We start from the raw sequence: 19917 nt of genomic DNA, 5'->3' as shown, positions 1-19917 counted from the left end.
TTAACAACATAGCTTTTAATATAATTTTTTTACAATAACTTTATTTATTATATAATGAATTTTATGTGAGGATCATGAGCAATGAACTATTAAGGTCTTTTTGGTGGTTGAGGTATTCAGGTAGATGAATGAAAATTTAGGTTTCATGCTTGTTGTTGTTGTAATGTTTTCTATTAATTAAAAAAATATATAACAAATTTTTTTTAATCATACTATGTAAAATATTCACCAATTTTATCAATTACTAATCTCTACCAAGAAATTAATTAGTCACCTTTAATATAGTCTTCATTCTCAATCATATCTTTTCCATTTCTAATACTTGAACCTAATACCATATGCAAGAATATCGAGTTCAACATTTTGATATTATTATAGTAGTATTTTCATAAATATATAAATAACATTATTAATTAAGTATTATTGTTGAGAAGTTTCATATTACCACCTTAATTCTTTGAGCGTAGTTTATATGTTTAAGATGAAATCTAATTATTATAATTATTGAATGCTAAAGAGCATTAACAAGTTAAATGATGTTAATTACAGGCAACATCCCAGATCAGGTTAACAAACTGATAAAACATAGAAGAAATATAAAACTAAAAGAAATTCAAACTAACTATATCAAAACAAATACAGATGATTATGATCACTTTATACAAACTAAAATTTGAACCTGTAATTATTCAAACTAATTAATTATCATCGTTATTTTTATATTTTTTTAAAACAAAAAACATTATCATTATTATAACAAGCATAAAAAAGGTAATTTTTTTTTATTTCTGTGTGTTTTATATAAATAATAATAAAATAATAAAAATAATTGATAATAAATATGTGTAAGTAACTAACGATCGTAAAAATATTTGCATAATTGCATTTGTATAATTTTTTATGGATAATATAATTAAGTTCGTTCTAAGTTTTTACAGGCAAACAAAGCCACTTTTTTCGATACATAACAAATTTTAAAGACAACTATGATATTTCGGAGATCTTAGGATGTTCAATCATACATACTTAAGGTCGACTATGAAAATAACAAAAAGGTAAGAGACATCATTAACATAAAAGAGTACAAATATACATATAGAAACAAATTACTAATTAACTTCTATACATAACTCTCTTTATAATATGCAACAACATCAATGCTTTATTTGGAGAGAAATTTAATGGAATAAAAGAAAATAATAATTAATTTGATAGAAAATAAAATAAAATAGAGTAATTGTAATTACTTGGTAGAGTGAAATTAGGTGAAAAATAAAAGAAAGTTAATATTTTAAAATCATATTTTATATAATTAGATTTTTTTATGTAAAAATAAAGAGTAATATTACTAGTACAATATTACTATTGTATTAATTATCTCTTTATTATTAATAGATATTTTTTTTCTCCATAATAAATAAAATGATAGAAAGATAGACACAAAAATGACGTTATACAATTTTTATTGTACTTATATCATTACTTAAAAATAAATAATAGGTTAAACATTTTTTTAAGTCCCTTTTACTTTATAGCCCATCTAGTTTAAAAAAGAAATTTTTAGTTTTATATTTATCTTTTCTAATTAATTTTAGTCCTCGTAGTTTAAGATAAATTTTTTGACCCATATATTTAAATTTTTTATATTTTTAATCCATATCGTTAATTATTCACCATGGAAAAAAAAGCTTTTAAAATCGAAATTTTAAGATCGGTTAAAAGGTGACCGATCTTAAAAGTCACGCGGTGGCAATTTTGTAAATAATGTGAACACTTTTAAGATCGGTTAAATTTTAACATCAGTTATTTTATGACCGATCTTAAAAGTACTTTTAAAATCGGTTATTTTATGATCGATTTTAAAAGTGTTACTTTTAAAACCAGTTATTTAAGAATCGATTTTAAAAGTGTTACGTTTAAAATCGGTTATTTAAGAACCGATTTTGTATGTAGTATACAAAATCGGTTCTTAAATAATCGATTTTAAAAATATCGCCAGAAACCTTTTATATTTCTCTCCATTCTCGTTCTCTTTAATCTTTCCCTCCATTCCTTTTTTTACTCTCTCACGCTCTCATTTTCTAAAGTCTCCCACAAGGTAAATTTCGTTGTTGTTTTCGTTTTCGTTTTCTCATGCTCTTCTCGTGTCTCTTTTTGTCTTCTCATGCTCTTCTCGTGTCTCTATTGTAGTTGTAGATTCATTTTGGGTAAATTTTGAATATGAAATGGCCCATTCTGCAAGGAGAACGGCCCGTTCTCCAAGGAAAATGGCCCGTTCTCCAAGGAGAACGGCCCGTTCTGGATTAGTTTTAACTCATGCCAAACTATGCTAGAACGGCCCGTTCCAAAGTATAATTTTAGGCCTTTTTAACAATCTAGAATGACCCGTTCCAATTTAATTTTTTTAGGGCCAAGACTTTTAAGATCGGTTATAAAATAACCGATCTTAAAAGTTAACATTTAAAATCGGTTATTTAACCGATTTTAAAAGTCTCTTTTAAAATCGGCTCTTTTAAAATCGGTTACGAAACCGATTTTAAAAGTTTTTTTTTCACTAGTGATTGTGTAACATGTTAACATGACAGAATTATATCTTTAATGTTAGATTTATTTTGTTGGAGTTATTTTAAATTAGATTTTTCTTTTATGTTTTGTACCTTTTTTTGTACTCTCATATACTCTATCCATTATTGAGATATTTTTCTCTCAAAAAATTAAAAATATTTATCACATTAATACAAAACAAACAACATTAAAAAAATTAATAATAAGAATTGAAAGGGTCAAAAAACTGTAAATATAAAGATTAAAAAGATCTATATTAAATTATAAATATTAAAAAAATAAAAAAGTTATTTATTTTAAACTATAAAAATTAAAAGATAAAATAAATGAAATTATAAAAAGTAACAAATTATTTTAACCTAAATAATATATATACATATAATTATTATTTTATTCCTTAATAAAAATAAGATTATATTTCTTTCATAAAATATAGTAACATAATCAAATAATAAGCGAGAAATAAGGACAATCTAATATAACTCCAGCATAATCCAATATCACTTTGAACATAATCGTGGAATATCACACTATTACTTGAATTAATATAATATAAGTTGAAAGAATATTAGAACCAAACAACCCATTTCTTCTGAGTTGCTATCTGTGTTATGTTTTTTATACGAAACAGAGGAGTATAATAGCAGGGTAAGAAATATCCATTTATTATTTCATAGCATAACATAAATAGTCGTTTTTAGGGTAATCATTTGACTAATGGAATACGGTCCTGTCGAAACAAGAAAGAAGAGATCTCCCAACCCGATGGTGATGCTCCCATGTTTCTTATAGCTGGCGTGTGGTCTCACTCACTCCCACCCACCGCTCACTACTCCGTTTAACTCCGTCAACTTACTAATCTCGTACCTCATTACAACAATCTCAAATCTCAATCTACACTTCCAATTTCAAACGTATTTTCATCCAACCACTGACACTGTGACAGTCACCAACCCCCAAACACCAGATCTCAAAACCGATGCTCTTTTTTCTCTCTCTCCAATCCTATTTTAGAATTTACGCACCAAATGGAATAATCAAACAATAAAACACCCTCCTCTCGATTATTCCCCCCTCATTCACATTCATGGAACGTGCACGGAGGCTCGCAAACAGAGCGATTCTCAGGAGGCTGATCTACCAGCCCAAGAATGATCCTTCTCACTCGAGGCGCGTCTCATCTCTTTCTCACTCCCTTTCAAGACGCAAACCAGACAACTTGATCCAAAACAACACAAGCCTCGCGTACCGATCCATCTCCGTTGAGGCGCTCAAACCCAGCGACACGTTCCCCCGGCGGCACAACTCCGCCACCGCCGAAGAACAGAAGAAGATGTCGCAGACGTGCGGGTTCGACTCGCTGGACTCCCTGATCGACGCCACGGTTCCCAAGTCGATCCGTCTGAAGGACAACGACATGTCGTTCAGCACCTTCAACGATGGCCTAACAGAGGCCGAAATGGCGTCGCACATGGCGCGCCTGGCCTCGAAGAACAAGTGCTTCAAGTCCCACATCGGGATGGGCTACTACAACACGCACGTGCCTCCCGTGATCCTGCGGAACATCATGGAGAACCCGGCGTGGTACACGCAGTACACTCCCTACCAAGCTGAAATATCCCAGGGGCGTCTCGAGTCTCTCATCAATTTCCAAACCATGATTTCTGATCTCACCGCGCTTCCCATGTCCAACGCTTCCTTGCTCGACGAAGGAACCGCGGCTGCTGAGGCAATGTCCATGTGCAACAACATTCACAAGGGGAAGAGGAAGACGTTTGTGATTGCCAACAACTGTCACCCTCAGACCGTTGATATTTGCAAGACCAGAGCGGCGGGTTTCGGCATTAACGTTGTTGTTGCCGATGTTAAGGATGTCGATTACGGATCCGGTGATGTTTGTGGGGTTCTTGTTCAGTACCCGGGGACTGAGGGTGAGGTTTTCGACTATGGGGAGTTTGTGAAGGAGGCTCATGCTCATGGAGTTAAGGTTGTTATGGCCACTGATTTGTTGGCTCTGACTCTGTTGAAGCCTCCCGGGGAAGTGGGGGCGGATATTGTTGTTGGGTCGGCCCAGAGGTTTGGAGTTCCGATGGGCTATGGGGGCCCACATGCTGCGTTCCTGGCCACTTCGCAGGAGTATAAGAGGATGATGCCGGGAAGGATCATTGGGGTCAGTGTTGATTCTTGTGGAAGGCCAGCTTTGAGAATGGCCATGCAAACTAGGGAGCAGCATATAAGAAGGGACAAGGCCACCAGCAACATTTGCACTGCTCAGGTAACACCTTCATTCCTCGTCCTCATTTGGAAACATGTAAAAAAAATCCCGTTTTGGGCTCTACCGGAATGGAAGGGAGACAGGAAAGGAAAGGAAAATATAAATAGAGAAAATGACAGATAAGTGATATAATGAAAGAAATAAATGAAAATTAAATAAAGAGAAAGTCACACAGCAGGATATTTATAAGGGTTGTTTTAGTTTTAGAATAATACTTAATGTCCATCCAAAATATAAGGCTTGTTTTAGTTTTAGAATAATACTCGATGTCTATCCCATTTTAGGATGGGTTTAGGTGGTAAAAAAAAAAAAAAAAAAAAAAGGAAAAAAGAAGATACATGTGGCAAAGAAGGAAAAAAGTGATATGAAGGAAATGGAGTGAAAACCAGATGGAGGAGAAAGTGAGCACATCATTACAATAGCCTTAGTTTTATTTTATAATTGGTGGTGGCTTGTGGTGTGCAAAAAACTGCTCAATGTTTTTCATTTCTAAATTTTCACTTTCTATTATTGTTTCAATTCATTTTTCTTTGAATAGCCTGTTGGGAATGGACTAGTGTCCTTCTATTAGTGTATTCCCCGAGCCATGTCCTGGTCTTGTTTGAGTTGGTTGATTTTGTTTGATCATTATTGTTTCTGATCAGGCACTGCTTGCCAACATGGCTGCTATGTATGCTGTGTATCATGGACCTGAAGGACTGAAGACCATTGCTGAAAGGGTTCATGGTCTTGCTGGGGTGTTTGCCCTGGGATTGAAGAAACTTGGAACGGTGGAAGTTCAGGACCTTCCGTTCTTTGATACCGTGAAAATTAAGACTGCCAATGCCCATGCAATTGCTGATGCTGCTCGCAAAAGTGAAATAAATTTGCGGGTTGTTGATGGGAACACAGTGAGTGTTGCTTTTTGTTGCATCAAATCAGCTGAGTTTGTTTTCATGTCTTTGGATTATGGAGCTTGATTGCTTTTCAGATCACTGTTGCCTTTGATGAAACAACAACCTTGGAGGATGTTGATAATCTTTTCAAAGTTTTTTCTGACAGCAAGCCTGTAAGCTTTGATATGTATACCATGCTGATAATTATCAATTGTCATTAGTTTTCACTATAAGGCCATCTAAAACATTAGTTTGTATGCAGATCTCCTTCACAGCCGCATCTCTTGCACCAGAAGTTCAGACTGCACTCCCTTCTGGACTAATTAGGAAGAGTCCTTATCTGACACACCCTATCTTTAACATGTATATCCCTTTGCGCATATGTTAAATTCATGTGATTACATTGTGGAAGTTTACCTGAATTCTATGTGCTCTTAAATAGGTACCACACTGAGCATGAGTTGCTCAGGTACATTCATAGACTACAATCAAGAGATCTTTCATTGTGCCACAGTATGATCCCTCTGGGATCTTGTACAATGAAGCTGAATGCAACTACTGAAATGATGCCTGTGACATGGCCTAGCTTTGCCAACATTCACCCTTTTGCACCAATTGAACAGGCTCAAGGTTATCAGGTATGTACAGGATATATAAAAGAAAAGTGCTTTTTATTCAGGAAAACATGGGATAGAATTTTTTTGGTGTCTTAACAAGCAAATCTGGTATCAGGAAATGTTTGAAAATTTGGGTAACCTTTTGTGTGCAATCACTGGGTTCGACTCCTTCTGCTTGCAACCTAATGCTGGTGCTGCTGGTGAATATGCTGGACTCATGGTTATTCGTGCATATCACATGGTATGGTGACTTTAATCGGTATCACGAACATGTTTGCGTAAATTTTGTGCACAATGTTAATTAATGGGCTTGTGTGGCTTCTGTTATTTTTTTAGGGCATAAGGCATTCATAGTTTCTTCTGATTTACTTTTAGATATATAAGGTTTTCAGTTGTTATTTAATTTTAACAATTCTATTTTTCTGTTCAATCAATAACAGATTACCTCAATTCTGTGTTGCTTGTTTCCCTTTTGCTGCATGCAATGCCTTCCCTTACATCATTGCCCTTAATATTTCTGTGATGCTTACTTTTTTTGGCAATTGGAAACACTATAGGCAAGAGGAGACCACCACCGCAATGTTTGCATTATACCAGTCTCGGCACATGGTACAAATCCTGCCAGTGCTGCTATGTGTGCAATGAAAATTGTATCTGTTGGAACTGATGCCAAGGGAAACATCAATATTGAAGAGTTGAGGAAGGCTGCTGAAACACACAAGGACAACTTATCTGCACTTATGGTACAACTTGCTTCTTATAATGGAATTTTACTTGCACTATTTGGATAACCTGGGAATTTGGAGGAAGAGTGTTTCCATCTTGGCCAGTTTTATAAATATTCATTTGTGGTCATTTTGATTTAAACTATAGGTAACATATCCTTCAACACATGGTGTTTACGAAGAAGGTATTGATGAGATATGCAAGATTATTCACGATAACGGAGGTCAAGTATATATGGATGGTGCTAACATGAATGCACAGGTTTGTTTTTCCACGAACGTCTTTACATTGTAAATATTCAATCATATTGTCATGCAAAGTTGGGCACTGTACAAACTGATGCTTTGTTGCTTTTGGTTTGGAATTTGGTTGTTTTGGCTTAATTTTCAGATGATGTTAGTTATCAAGTTGTATTTGGTCACTTGGTTCATGTTTATAGGTGGGACTTACAAGCCCAGGTAGGATTGGAGCAGATGTTTGCCACTTGAATCTCCATAAAACATTTTGCATCCCTCATGGAGGAGGTGGTCCTGGCATGGGTCCTATTGGAGTAAAGAAGCACTTGGCACCATTTTTACCTTCACATCCGGTGGTAATAATTTTTGTTATGTGTGACATTATCTATGACATGCATACATGTTTTTAATTACATATTCATTAGAAAAAAATTGTCCTTACAAAAAAAAAATCATCTTTAGCTTCCTTGAAACTGAATGACATTGTTTTCTCTTCAACTGAGAGCCCTGTAAAGCTAGCAGTAACACTTGTCTATTTTGTTGTTGTTTAATTATATCGTTGTTACCTTAGTAATTATCTGTTACCATATTTGAAGATTCCCACTGGTGGCATTCCTGCCCCTGACAAGTCGCAGCCACTTGGTACCATTTCTGCTGCACCATGGGGCTCAGCACTGATATTGCCTATCTCATACTCGTACATAGCCATGATGGGTTCTAAAGGACTTACTGAAGCGTCAAAAATTGCCATTTTGAATGCAAACTATATGGCTAAACGATTGGAGGTTTGTTTGTGCTACATCATAAATTTCATGAGTTTCTTTACCTTGCAACTTTACTCACACATTTTTTTTTACAGAGTCATTACCCTGTTCTTTTCCGTGGGGTCAATGGAACAGTTGCTCATGAATTTATTATTGACTTGAGAGGCTTTAAGGTAGGTCCAATTGATCATTGCGGTTGTTTCCTCAACCAATTAGGATTGTATTGCTCTGCTTAATTGTTAGCTTATTTCTATGGTAGAATACTGCTGGGATAGAGCCTGAAGATGTTGCAAAGCGCCTTATGGACTATGGCTTTCATGGACCAACAATGTCATTTCCTGTGCCAGGCACACTCATGATTGAACCCACTGAAAGTGAAAGCAAGGTATGATGACATTCAGGGAAACTGTGGCCTCTTTTCTTGGTACTTTCTATCATGTAAAATTTTCTATAATTCAACTAAATGTCATTGCAGGCTGAGTTAGACAGGTTTTGTGATGCTCTTATTTCCATTCGACAAGAAATTGCTGAGATTGAGAAAGGAAAGGCTGACATTAACAACAATGTACTTAAGGTATGAGTTTTTGTTTTGGCTCTCTGGCAATCTTCTCCATTAATCTGGTATAACAAGAAACACATTACTACTCTTTTTTAGTTTGATTATTGAGTAGTGTTATACAACACAGGATTCATATTTTTGCTTACAATTTGAATTTGGTTGATGCACTTTTGAGTGATTGTCTGAAATATTATGCAGGGTGCCCCTCACCCACCATCACTGCTCATGGGAGATGCATGGACAAAACCATACTCTCGAGAATACGCAGCCTTCCCAGCTTCCTGGCTCCGTGCTTCCAAGTTCTGGCCTTCAACAGGTAGGGCATACTTGTTCATATAATTATTATTCAGAGCTTGATATCCTTTTCGTAATTAACTACCACATTATCCCTCTATTGTAAGGCTAATGTAAGGCTATTCTCTAAAGTCGGTGTTGGTTCTAAAACAAGAAAGAAAGCAGACAAAATCAGACCTTATGCAAGAACAAATCATAAAACGTTGAGACAAGAATACTCAACAGTAGTAAAATGTAAATACAAAAAAAATGCAACAGCAAACAAAAAGATTGATTGAAAGAAGAGAACACAATAGATTTAAGAGATTCAGCCAATTTAGCCTACCCAGGGGAGGGAGCAGATTCCAGTATCCAAAAACAAGATCAAGTTTTTACAATAGAACAATCTCTTGTTCTTCTCAGAAATCCCTTGATCTCTCTAACTAGTTCTCTTTTCTTCTCTATGTTTCTGCTTCCCAGCTCTTCGTGCTCACACTTAGCACTTTGGTCTCACGCTCTCTCTATGTGATACTCTTAGAAAGGATCCCAAACAAATATATATATATATATATATATGTGTGTGTGGGGATCCAAGACATTAACACTAAATCATATAAAGTAAGGCAAACTGAACAATCAAATTAATGAAGACATATTATGTATAGTTCAAACCCATCAGATGAATGGAGACAGATTAAATGTATAAAACAAGAAAGAAAGCGAACAAAAATAGATCCTATGCAAAAACAAATCATAAAACAATATTCAACAAGAACGTAAAATGTAAACGCAAAAATAACAATAGCAATGAAAAAGTTTGAAAGGGAGAACACATTTGATTTATGTGGTTCAACCGATTTGACCTACATTCATGAAAAAGAGCAAATTTCACTATCTGATAATAAGATCAAGTTTTTACAATAGAGCAATTTCTTACTCTTCTCAAAAAATCCTTGATCTCTCTAATCGGTTCTCTTTCCCTCTCTACGTATCTTCTTCTCAGCTTTCCTCTCTACGTAACTTTTTCTTAGTTCCTTGTGTTCACACTTAACACATTGCTCTCATGTTCTCTCTCTCTCTTTGTGATTACTCTTAAAAAGGATCCAAAACACTAAGACTAAGTCTCATAAAATAGGATAGATTGAACCCCTCAGATTAATGAATATAGACTATATATAGTGTCAATCTATCCGATAAATAAAGACAGACCGAAAGTATAAAATTATACAGAAAATATTTTATGAAGCATACAGGTGATTATTTGATTTTGAGTCATTACTAATAGTTGGTGTGAATTTTTTTTACTCTAAATTAATTCTTAAAATTTTCACCTTATCAGGACAATTAAATAGACTAATAAATGTAAATTGTGGTTGGTCGTATCAGGACGAATTGATAACGTGTACGGTGACCGCAACCTGGTTTGCACCCTTCTCCCAGCATCACAGGCCGAAGACCAAGCTGTTGCAACGGCCTAATCTTCCATTGACAAGTATTCATTTTTAAATTGTACAGTACATAAACTCTTCCTATCATACAGTCGTTGCAGGTTCACCTTTGCTTCAACAATTCATCATATCATAATTTTTTTTTATTAAATAGTTATCATTATTCAAAAAAGAAATAAACGGTCGTGGCCTGCGGTAAACTCCTGCTTTTGGATTTTGGGATTTTTTTTTTTTTTGGAAAATTGCTATAATCTTCCTTGAAGTTTGTTAAAATGACACCTTCATTGAGATTTGTCAATATGACGCCTTCATTGAGGTTAATCAAAATGACAACAACGCTCCTCCTTCTATTTTATTAATTGACACTCACTTTTTTTATTTTATAATTTAACTTTCATATACGAGTTTTTTACTCAAATAATACTATTTTAAAAAATATTTACCCAAATAGTAACTGTATAAATTTACTTCTCAAATTAGTACTATTTATTATTCACGTTCCAGAACGGGCCGTTCCAGATTAAAAAACAACACATGACGAATGGATCAGAACGGGTTGTTTGGAATTCAAAAAATGCACATAAAAAGTGGAATCAGAATGGGCCGTTCTGAATTCGGAACGGGCCATTCTGGCTTATAAATAAAAAAATTTAGTTCGATTTTTACTAATCAAATACTAAAACTCAAAAACTAACATTAAATAATTAAATTTATTGAATATTAACATTGTAAATATAACTAAATAAATTTATTAAAATTTAATACAACAATAAAGATCAATGGTGGTAGAAACTGATTATGTTATTTTGTAATGTTCATATCTGTTTTAATCCTACTGGACTTTGGCCACCCTTGAAAGTTCTCTTGAATTCTGGATTTGACCACAAAGTTGGGCCAGTGTAAGTAGGTCAATAATCTTCATGTCGGAGCTCTCCAAACTGTCCTTTGTATACTTTTGCAACTTATTGTAAGGTATATATGAGAGATATGTAAGTTTGATAATCGTGATGTGCATGTAAGCATGAAGCGAGTACATGCGAGCAAGAAATATGAATTTTTTGGAACTTGCCGCAATCACACCACATTATATTTAGTCTTACTGTAAATCTCCTAGCGAGTCATGCGAGCAAGGGATATGAACTTTCTGAAACTTGCTGCAATCATACCACATTTCATTTAGCCTTATTGTAAATTTCTCAACGAGTGAAACTTCTCTCGGATGTTGTGTTTCTTCCAACTTTGTGGCCAAATCTAGAACGCAAAAGAATTTTCAAGGGTCGGTCAAAGTCCAGTAAGATTAGAACAGAGATGGACATTCAAGAATAACATAATCGTGTAAAAAATTGTTCCTATTGTCACACTCCTGGTCATGCCACCATTGATCTTTATTGTAATGAATTTTAATAAATTTATTTAGTTATATTTATAATGTTAATATTCAATAAATTTAATCACTTGATGGTAATCTCTGAGTTTTGGTATTTGATAAGTGAAAATCAAAAAAAAAAAGAAAAAAAAACCTGAATTTGTAGGCTAGAACGGCCCATTCTGGATTCAGAACAGCCCGTTCTGGTTCCATTTTTTATGTGCATTTTTTGAATCCGGAACTGCCCGTTCTGATCCATTTGTCATGTGTTATTTTTTTAATCTGGATCGGCCCGTTCTGGAATCAGAACGGCCCGTTTTGGAACGTGAACAGTAAAAAGTGTTAGTTGGAAAAATAAATTTACACGGTTGCTATTTGGGTAAATATTTTTTAAAATAGTATTATTTGAGTAAAAAACTCTTCATATACCATCCATTTTCATAATATTAATTCATTTATTTGTTAAAATTCTTTTTTTACTATTTGAACCTTTTCTTGTGGTTGAAAAATGCACAAGGCCATTAGTATTGCATTTTTTATTTAGTTGAGTTCCATCATGATATAATATAAATATTAAAAAAAATTGTCATTTATTGTTGGATTGTACAAAGGCACATGTGGATAATTATATTTATCTAAAAATCTTATCAATGGTATTGATTATCTACAACTAAATTCAAGAAATTTAAATAATTCTAAATATATTAATTAAGGATGTGATTTTATAGTCTTAATAGTATGTTTCTCTGTAAAATTCAAAATCATCAAAAGAGTAATTATGCAACATTTATGAAATTATATTTTGGTTTGCATAAATTAAAAAGAAGACAATCTAAAAAGAGTTATAATTTAATCAAAATAAATTTGTTTGGTACAATAGTTTATTTTAAAAACTTAGGGATTGTTTGACGGTTAGGATATGATTTGTTGTTTGTTGCATATATAAATAATTAAATATTAATTTATAAAATATATAATATATTATATAATACCCATTTATATAATAATATATAATATAATATTATATTATAAAGGGGGTATACTTATTCTAAGAACAAATTTATCTAGACTTATTTCACTGGATAATACATATTTTACACTAAATTTTGTTGACCTAATCTTTGAATTAAAAGTTTTTAATGTATAAGTAAGTTTGCAAAGTTTGAAATAATTTGAAAATTATTTGATACTCTGTTTCATTAATTCAAATCAACATATAAAATATTTTTATAATTATCCATCAATTCGAATTAGTGAAATGAAATATCAAATGATTTTTATTTTTATTTTTAATTTTTCATATTTAATTCATGCATTAAAAACTCTTAGTTTAATGGTCGAATAATTAAAATTTGATGTAAAATATAAGATATTGAGTGAAAGAAGTCCAAGTAAACTTATCCTTAAAGTAAGTGAATTCTTTCTCTATATTACATATTACAATGTATATATTAATTTATAATATATATATATATATTATAAAATTTACATTTAACATTTTATTTTATATATAGTTATAATAATTTTGACAAGTAAATTTAAATTATATTATTAACTAAATTATTACAATTTTATACATAATGGTAAAAAATAATAATAAATATAACATATATAATAATAAATATCAAATTATAGATTATATAACAATAAATATTATATAATACTAATTTATATAATATATATCATAAAATTTACATTCAACATTTTATCTAATATATATATATATAATTATAATAATTTTGACATATAAATTTAAAGTGTGTTATTAATTAAAATATGGAAATAAAAAATTATTATTTAAATATTTATTTAGAAAAATATATGAATAATAATTATAATTTTGAAAATATAGTTTTTTAATTTTAAGAAAATTATATTATAAACAATCTTTTTATTATATAGTTAAGATTATATTTTTTTAATATGAAAATTTTAATCAATTAAATTAAAAATAATAATTTTAATGAAATAAAATTTTATTATTTAAATATAATTTATATAATATCTTATTGATATATATTAATTACAAAATATATATTGTAATAATGTTTTTTTGTTTGTTATCTTGATGTGCACTAAACATGGGATATGGTTAATTTTTATCTTACTTTTATCCTATCCTACTCTCATATAATATCTTATCCTATCTTGAACATTAAATGAGTCCTTATAGTTTATTTCCATAGACTAATTGAAGTAGTGTATAACTTAATTTTTAGTTTTTTCTATTCTTTTTTAATTATCCTTATTAATTTAAAAATTATTTTACCTACTTGTTTTTCTCTTACTCTAATTGCTAAATAAATACATATAATTTTACATTAATTAGTTATACCAATTTATCTTATCAAACACTTTTAATTCAATTAGTTGATTTATAATTTTTTTAACTAATTTATTAGATAAGTTTACCATTTACACCCATAATGATAATGGTGACGACAAACATGTTTGGTGGTTGATTATTTGAATAAAAGGTTGAGATTAAAGTTAATGTCTATATTAAAACAAAAAAAAGAATGAACAAAATTAATTAAATTTAATACCATATGATCATGTAAGTTTTAAATACGTCAGATCATGTTATATAAAAGAAAATTATAGGAGGATAAATATAATTTTTGCATAAGAATAGTTTAATTTTGTTACTTCCCTCTATTTTATTATTAAATTTGAAGTGAATAAGTTGAGTCTGTAAGAAAGAGTAATATCTTGTAATCAAAATTAATTGGGACAACAAAGTTACGTTGAATAGGATATATTTTAAGATGAATGAGTGAAAAATAAAGATAAATATATATAACACGATGAATGCCTAGGAAATATTTGACTTGTAGCTCTTAACCATATCACACACTAGTGGTTAACTTAATTTAGAATTTAGCAATATCCTAAGAAAACTACTTCAAATATTACACACTAGTGGTTAACTTAGAAAGGCCTGCAGAGTATGCATCTACCAGCTCCAATGGCTTGGGAGTTGCAAGTTTAAGTTCTAAATCTAGGGACGCGCTCTGGAGAGTGCAATCAGTTGAAGTGGTAGGCCAATTCAATGCTGAATGAGGATGCGAAAGCCACTGAAAACACGTAAAAATCGATAGCTAGTTAATTGGCTGAAGCAATGATAAAAAGTTAAATTAAAGTCGACAAACCCCAAAGCAAGAACTAAATGTGGTTTTACTTTCATTAATTCCCATATGCAAAAATATGTGCAAAAAATATTAAAGAAAATGCATGTTTCATGTAATCCAGAAAAATGTGTAGAATAAGTTATTAAAACCGACTATGGCCAAATGGTAAAAACTAAGCATGAGTTATAACAGTGTTTGTGAATTCGTGTAATCTGAGGCATGCAAGTACTCATTCAACTAGTGGCAAATCAAATAAATGGAGAAACGTCACGTACATGGAATAGGGTGGAAGAATGTTTTGTTCTATTGAAGGTATTGTTTGATTGACGGAGAAAATATTTTTGTGCGTGACTGGCAACTTGGGTAGGCGTTCTTGTTGTCACAAAATTTCTAGATATGTCTCTCCAGTTTCCCTTCCCCAGCTTTTCAAGCCCTACAAGAAATATCCGATGTTCCTCCTCTGTCCACGGCACACCTAAGTTCATCGTAACACAATTACTATAAAATAAACAAGGGCAAATACCATGCATCTTTTGATTTGCAAAGTTACTAGAAAATTTGTATAGCTTTTGTACATTATATTAAAAGATAATTATAGTTTTAGTTAGAATTAACATGATATTTTTACTAATAACAACAATAAAGAAAAAATTTGGTAGAATAAATTCAATAATAAATAAGTTTTATTGAAATATTGATTAACAACATTTGAATAGAGTAGAGTCTAAAATAAGAAGGAAAAAAAAAGATTTCCAATTATAGGAACTAAAAAAAAGATTTTTTGCAAGTACCAAAATTTATTGGAATCCAAAACAGATGAGAAAATTAAGATAACCTTTTTTTGTGTGTTGGAAGTAACTATCTGAATTATGATTTGCAGGAAGCAGGGGAGGCAAGGAAAAGGAGGAGGACACATGGGAAGAGAACAAGTTGTTGGGGCTGAGACTTATTTTTGTGGCAGAATAGGAAGGTAACGATGAAGAATAATAACCACCAAGTTGGTCTCCGAACAGCTTTGGTTGTCCGTGACTGAGACTTTTACAAGTCCTTGCATTGTGACCCAAGTTACCACAATATGAACATTTCCTAGCTATTCCCATTTCTCAAAGAATATCCCTCGCATATATCACTTACTAACCCACAAACACCACACGCATATATAGACTTGGAAATGAGAATAAAAGCAAGAGACACAGAAAGGTAGAGAAATCGTACATTTGTGCGGTCTTTGGTGGCGCTATTGTTAACGTGCAAAGTGGGAGTAAAAAGGTTTGTTGGAGTTAAAAAATTTGGAATTAGAGAACATAGTTTTTGGTTTGAACCTTTCCCACCCAAGGTTTTGCGGTTGAAACCTAAAACAGAAACAAGTCCAGGTACTCTCTTTCAACTATAATTGGACAAAGTTAGAAAAAGCTTATCCTTTATTAATACATAATCTAGCTTTCTTTTCAAGTGGCACAATAAGCATGCGGGGATCAAGAGAAATATTCTTCATTTCATACATCAGCCATCAGGTCAGAACAGTCATTAACAAACTCCGTACATTAAAATATGAAAAAAGTTATACATCAATTTAATCAACAAATATCACTCACTCTCTTAAGTAATCTTTATACTAATGAAATTATGTAAGTAGTCACCAGAGTATTGAATATTCTTATACCAAAAAAGTGGAATATACCAAAACGATAGAGTATTAAATATTCGTCAATTATATAAGTAGGCCTGTGAGAAGGGAAAGAGATAACTTTCGATTAAAATGTGTTAATAAGGAACAAATTCTATAATTTTTTCGTTACTATAAATGTTAATTAGAGAAAGCCTTCTCAAATGTGTGTTAACCCAGTGTCATTTTGCATAAATAAACGAGAATAGTTCTTGCATAACAATAATGTTAGATAAAATCATTAAAAAAAATATTACAAAATTTAAAGAAATTATTTGTTAATTATTGTAATTATTATTTTAAAATATTAATCCTTTATTTTTTGAAATATTTATTTTGTCGAAGTAATGTGATTAAGTATATGTTGTGTAAACCTGTTTTATATTCTCGAGTTGGTAAATGGGCACTTGCATTAACTGAATATTCGCTAACATTTGAGCCGTTAAAAGCAACTAAAGGTCAAATAATTACAGATTTTCTCGCTCACCACTCGAAAGAAACAAAGGAAGTCATCTACTTAACCACAAAACCTTGGCAATTATATTTCGATGGCTCGAAACACGAGTTAGGCGCTGGAATAGGGATTTTAATCGTATCCCCAGAAGGGTTCCCGACTAAATTATCCTTTAAAACGAACAAGAGGTACTCGAACAATGAAAATGAGTATCAAGCACTAATAACGGGACTCGAAATGCTCGTAGAATTGGGTGCTCGAAATGTATTAATTCGAGGAGATTCACAATTAGTCATCAAACAATTAACACAAGAGTATAAATGTTTAAATGAGAAGTTAATTGAATTTAAAACTCGAGTTGTGCAGTTGCTTAATATTTTTGATGAAGTTGAATTACAACATATTTCTCGAGGCTCAAATGTCATTGCAAATAAGTTAGCCCAAACAGCCTCAGGGTATAAAGTAAGTTAAGAGTGTTTGGAGCACCTATTGCATATAGAAAGTGAATTGATAGATCATCGAGAAATTCTAAATATTGGTTCCTCGAATCAACGAGACTGGAGAAGCGAATTGATAGAATATTTGCAAAATCTCAATCTAAGGGTCGAAAGAAAGATCAAACTCCAAGCCCTCAATTATGTATTGCTAGACAATGAATTATATAAAAGAGGTTTCGATGGAATCCTATTCAGGTGCCTTGGAAGTCATGAGAGTTATATAGCCATAGCAGAGATACATGAAGGCATTTGTGGAGCACATCAGGCTGGAAAGAAGATGAAATGGGTTTTGTCGAGGAAAGGTTTGTATTGGCCAACTATGATTAAGGATTGTATCGAATTCGCAAAAAGTTGTGAAGAGTGTCAAAAACATGGACCAATACAAAAGGTACCAGCAAGTGGGTTGCATTCGATCATCAAACCTTGGCCTTTTCGAGGTTGGGCAATGGATTTAATTGGACAAATACACCCACCTTCTTCGAAAAATCACAAATATATATTGGTTGCCATAGATTATTTTACAAAATGGGTCGAAGCTGTTCCTTTAAAAGAAGTTGAGCAAAAAGACATAATTGATTTTGTCGAAGATCACATTATTACAAGGTTTGGGATTCCTCAAACAATCCCTATTGATCAAGGCACAGTTTTTACGGGTCGAAAAATCGCTCAATATACGGAATCGAGAGGGATTAAGTTGATAACTTCAACACCATATTATGCACAAGCAAATGGTCAAGTCGAGGCTGCTAACAAAGTGGTGATCGGGTTAATAAAAAAGCATGTATCAAGCAGGCCTCGAAGTTGGCACGAAACTCTTGTTCAAATATTATGGGCTTATAGGAATTCACCTAGAGATGCCACGAAAACTACTCCATATAAATTAGTGTATGGGCATGAGGTTATCATTCCTATTGATATTAACTTACAATCAATTCATATATAGAAATAAAACGAATTACCTATTGACGATTATTGGAATTTAGTGTATGATGAGTTGATTTCTTTAGAGGAAGAAAGGTTAATAGCGTTGCAAAATCTTGTTCGACAAAAAGAAAGAGTCGAGAAATCGTACAATAAGAAGGTTAAAACACAACGATTTCGAGTCGGGGACTTGGTGTTAAAGGTGATCCTTCCCATGGATCAGAAATCTCGATACCTAGGGAAGTGGTCCTACAATTGGGAAGGTCCCTTTATAGTCGAGCAAGTATATTCAAGCAATGCATATGTGATCAAAGAATTAAATTCGAATACAAGCAAAGTAATAAATGAAAAATACTTAAAGTGCTTTCATAAAAGGGTAGAATACTGATTGTTCAAGGATAAATAAAAGTAAAGATAGAAAAGAGAAATCTAATTATTACAAAATTTTGATCTAAAATCTTTGAAAGCCTTATAAGCCTCATCCAGGCTTTGCCTTCGAGCAGTGCATTGAGCCTCCAAGTGTTTTTTCTGTTCCAAGGTCTTCGCAAGTCGAGAAGATATGGCCTTGCCTTCATCTTGAGACCTGTTTGACGCTGCTTGATTTCTTGGCTCTGGACCTTGATACCATCTTTCTTCGAGCGGGTTTTGTCCAATTCATGTTGAAGAGCCTTGATAGTTGTTTCTATATCTTCCTCCTCTTTTTGTAATTTTTGCAAGGAAGAAATCATTTCTGTCGTTGAACTCTTGATGGGTCAACTCCTCACGAAGGCTCTCGAGCTTAACACGGTCGTCCTCGCTTTCGATCTCAATCTGAGACACTTCCTGGAAGGTAGTGGACCATTGAGCTCGAAGATCCCATGCGAGGCTGAAGGGCTTAATAAATTCCTGCAACTCAGAATGAACCTCGGGAGGAAGATCCGAATAAGACAATAAATCTTCGACCATCTATTCCACTTTTGTCTTAAACGCAGGGAGGAGAAAGGCTTGATCAAGGTTTTCGACATATGCTTTCAATCGGAAAGAATCAAGCAAAGGTTGATAAGATGGAGTCTCAGAACCTTGCTCGATGACCTTTTCTTTTTCTTTTTCTTTTTCCGACCCAGAAGGACCACTCGTCCAATTGTTAAACACCTCGAAGATACTGTTAATATCTTCATCCTCGTCATTAAAGAAGCTCATCAAGTCCAAATCTAGAGAAGGAATTGATGAAAGGCCCTGGATGGAAGAGGTAGTACCCTTTTGGGTTGAGGGAGAAGTTGTGAAGGGTCTTGGAGACTCGGTCGAATCTATACAAAAAGAGACAATAGATATATAAGATAATTTTGTTCAGAATCACAATAAGGGTGTGAAGTTAAAAGAAATATACCCTTGTTTGGACTCAAGGGGGGTTGGAGCGTGATAGAATCTTCACCTTGGGCAGACTCTTGCTTAGGCTCCTCATTCACCAGAGGTTCCGATTGGGGAACCTTGTCTTCTTTAACCTGAGGAGGGACCTCTGTCGAGGCCAAAACTGAAGCCATCGTAGCAACATCTAGTTGAGGGTT

General features: G+C 32.7%; 2 protein-coding genes across 2 annotated transcripts; one reads left to right on the top strand and one right to left on the bottom strand.

The window, feature by feature from the left end:
• The first annotated feature begins 3274 nt into the window (after positions 1 to 3274).
• Positions 3275 to 10697, top strand: LOC109796115 (glycine dehydrogenase (decarboxylating), mitochondrial). Its single transcript, XM_083077462.1, has 15 exons — positions 3275 to 4840; positions 5485 to 5730; positions 5811 to 5888; positions 5978 to 6078; positions 6158 to 6353; positions 6448 to 6573; positions 6890 to 7075; positions 7206 to 7319; positions 7498 to 7650; positions 7891 to 8079; positions 8154 to 8231; positions 8318 to 8443; positions 8534 to 8632; positions 8816 to 8933; positions 10277 to 10697. Exons 1-15 carry the CDS (start codon positions 3653 to 3655, stop codon positions 10366 to 10368), a joined length of 3090 nt encoding a protein of 1029 aa, XP_082933588.1. The 5' UTR covers positions 3275 to 3652; the 3' UTR covers positions 10369 to 10697.
• Positions 10698 to 14399: 3702 nt separating this feature from the next.
• LOC109796116 (transcription factor MYBS3) lies at positions 14400 to 16171 on the bottom strand. Its single transcript, XM_020355755.3, has 3 exons — positions 15671 to 16171; positions 15111 to 15310; positions 14400 to 14781 (listed from the first exon to the last, which is right to left on the bottom strand). Exons 1-3 carry the CDS (start codon positions 15933 to 15935, stop codon positions 14617 to 14619), a joined length of 630 nt encoding a protein of 209 aa, XP_020211344.1. The 5' UTR covers positions 15936 to 16171; the 3' UTR covers positions 14400 to 14616.
• Between the last annotated feature and the right edge of the window lie 3746 nt (positions 16172 to 19917).

This window comes from Cajanus cajan, chromosome 6 (genome assembly GCF_000230855.2).
Source record: "Cajanus cajan strain Asha chromosome 6, NIPB_CcT2T_4, whole genome shotgun sequence".
Classification (NCBI taxonomy): Eukaryota; Viridiplantae; Streptophyta; class Magnoliopsida; order Fabales; family Fabaceae; genus Cajanus; species Cajanus cajan.
Note: the sequence above shows the minus strand (reverse complement) of the source record. Positions and strands in the feature narration are given on the sequence as shown.

What these genes read in the sequence shown, in the direction of transcription:
- LOC109796116 (XM_020355755.3), bottom strand. Translation starts at nt 15,935, where the DNA reads ATGGGAATAGCTAGGAAATGTTCATATTGTGGTAACTTGGGTCACAAT. An exon ending in CTTCCAACACACAAAAAAAG is followed by an intron (nt 15,311 to 15,670) that starts GTTATCTTAATT and finishes CGATGAACTTAG; the next exon opens with GTGTGCCGTGGACAGAGGAG. An exon ending in ATTCTTCCACCCTATTCCAT is followed by an intron (nt 14,782 to 15,110) that starts GTACGTGACGTT and finishes ACGTGTTTTCAG; the next exon opens with TGGCTTTCGCATCCTCATTC.
- LOC109796115 (XM_083077462.1), top strand. Translation starts at nt 3,653, where the DNA reads ATGGAACGTGCACGGAGGCTCGCAAACAGAGCGATTCTCAGGAGGCTG. An exon ending in ACACACCCTATCTTTAACAT is followed by an intron (nt 6,079 to 6,157) that starts GTATATCCCTTT and finishes GCTCTTAAATAG; the next exon opens with GTACCACACTGAGCATGAGT. An exon ending in CCACTGAAAGTGAAAGCAAG is followed by an intron (nt 8,444 to 8,533) that starts GTATGATGACAT and finishes ATGTCATTGCAG; the next exon opens with GCTGAGTTAGACAGGTTTTG.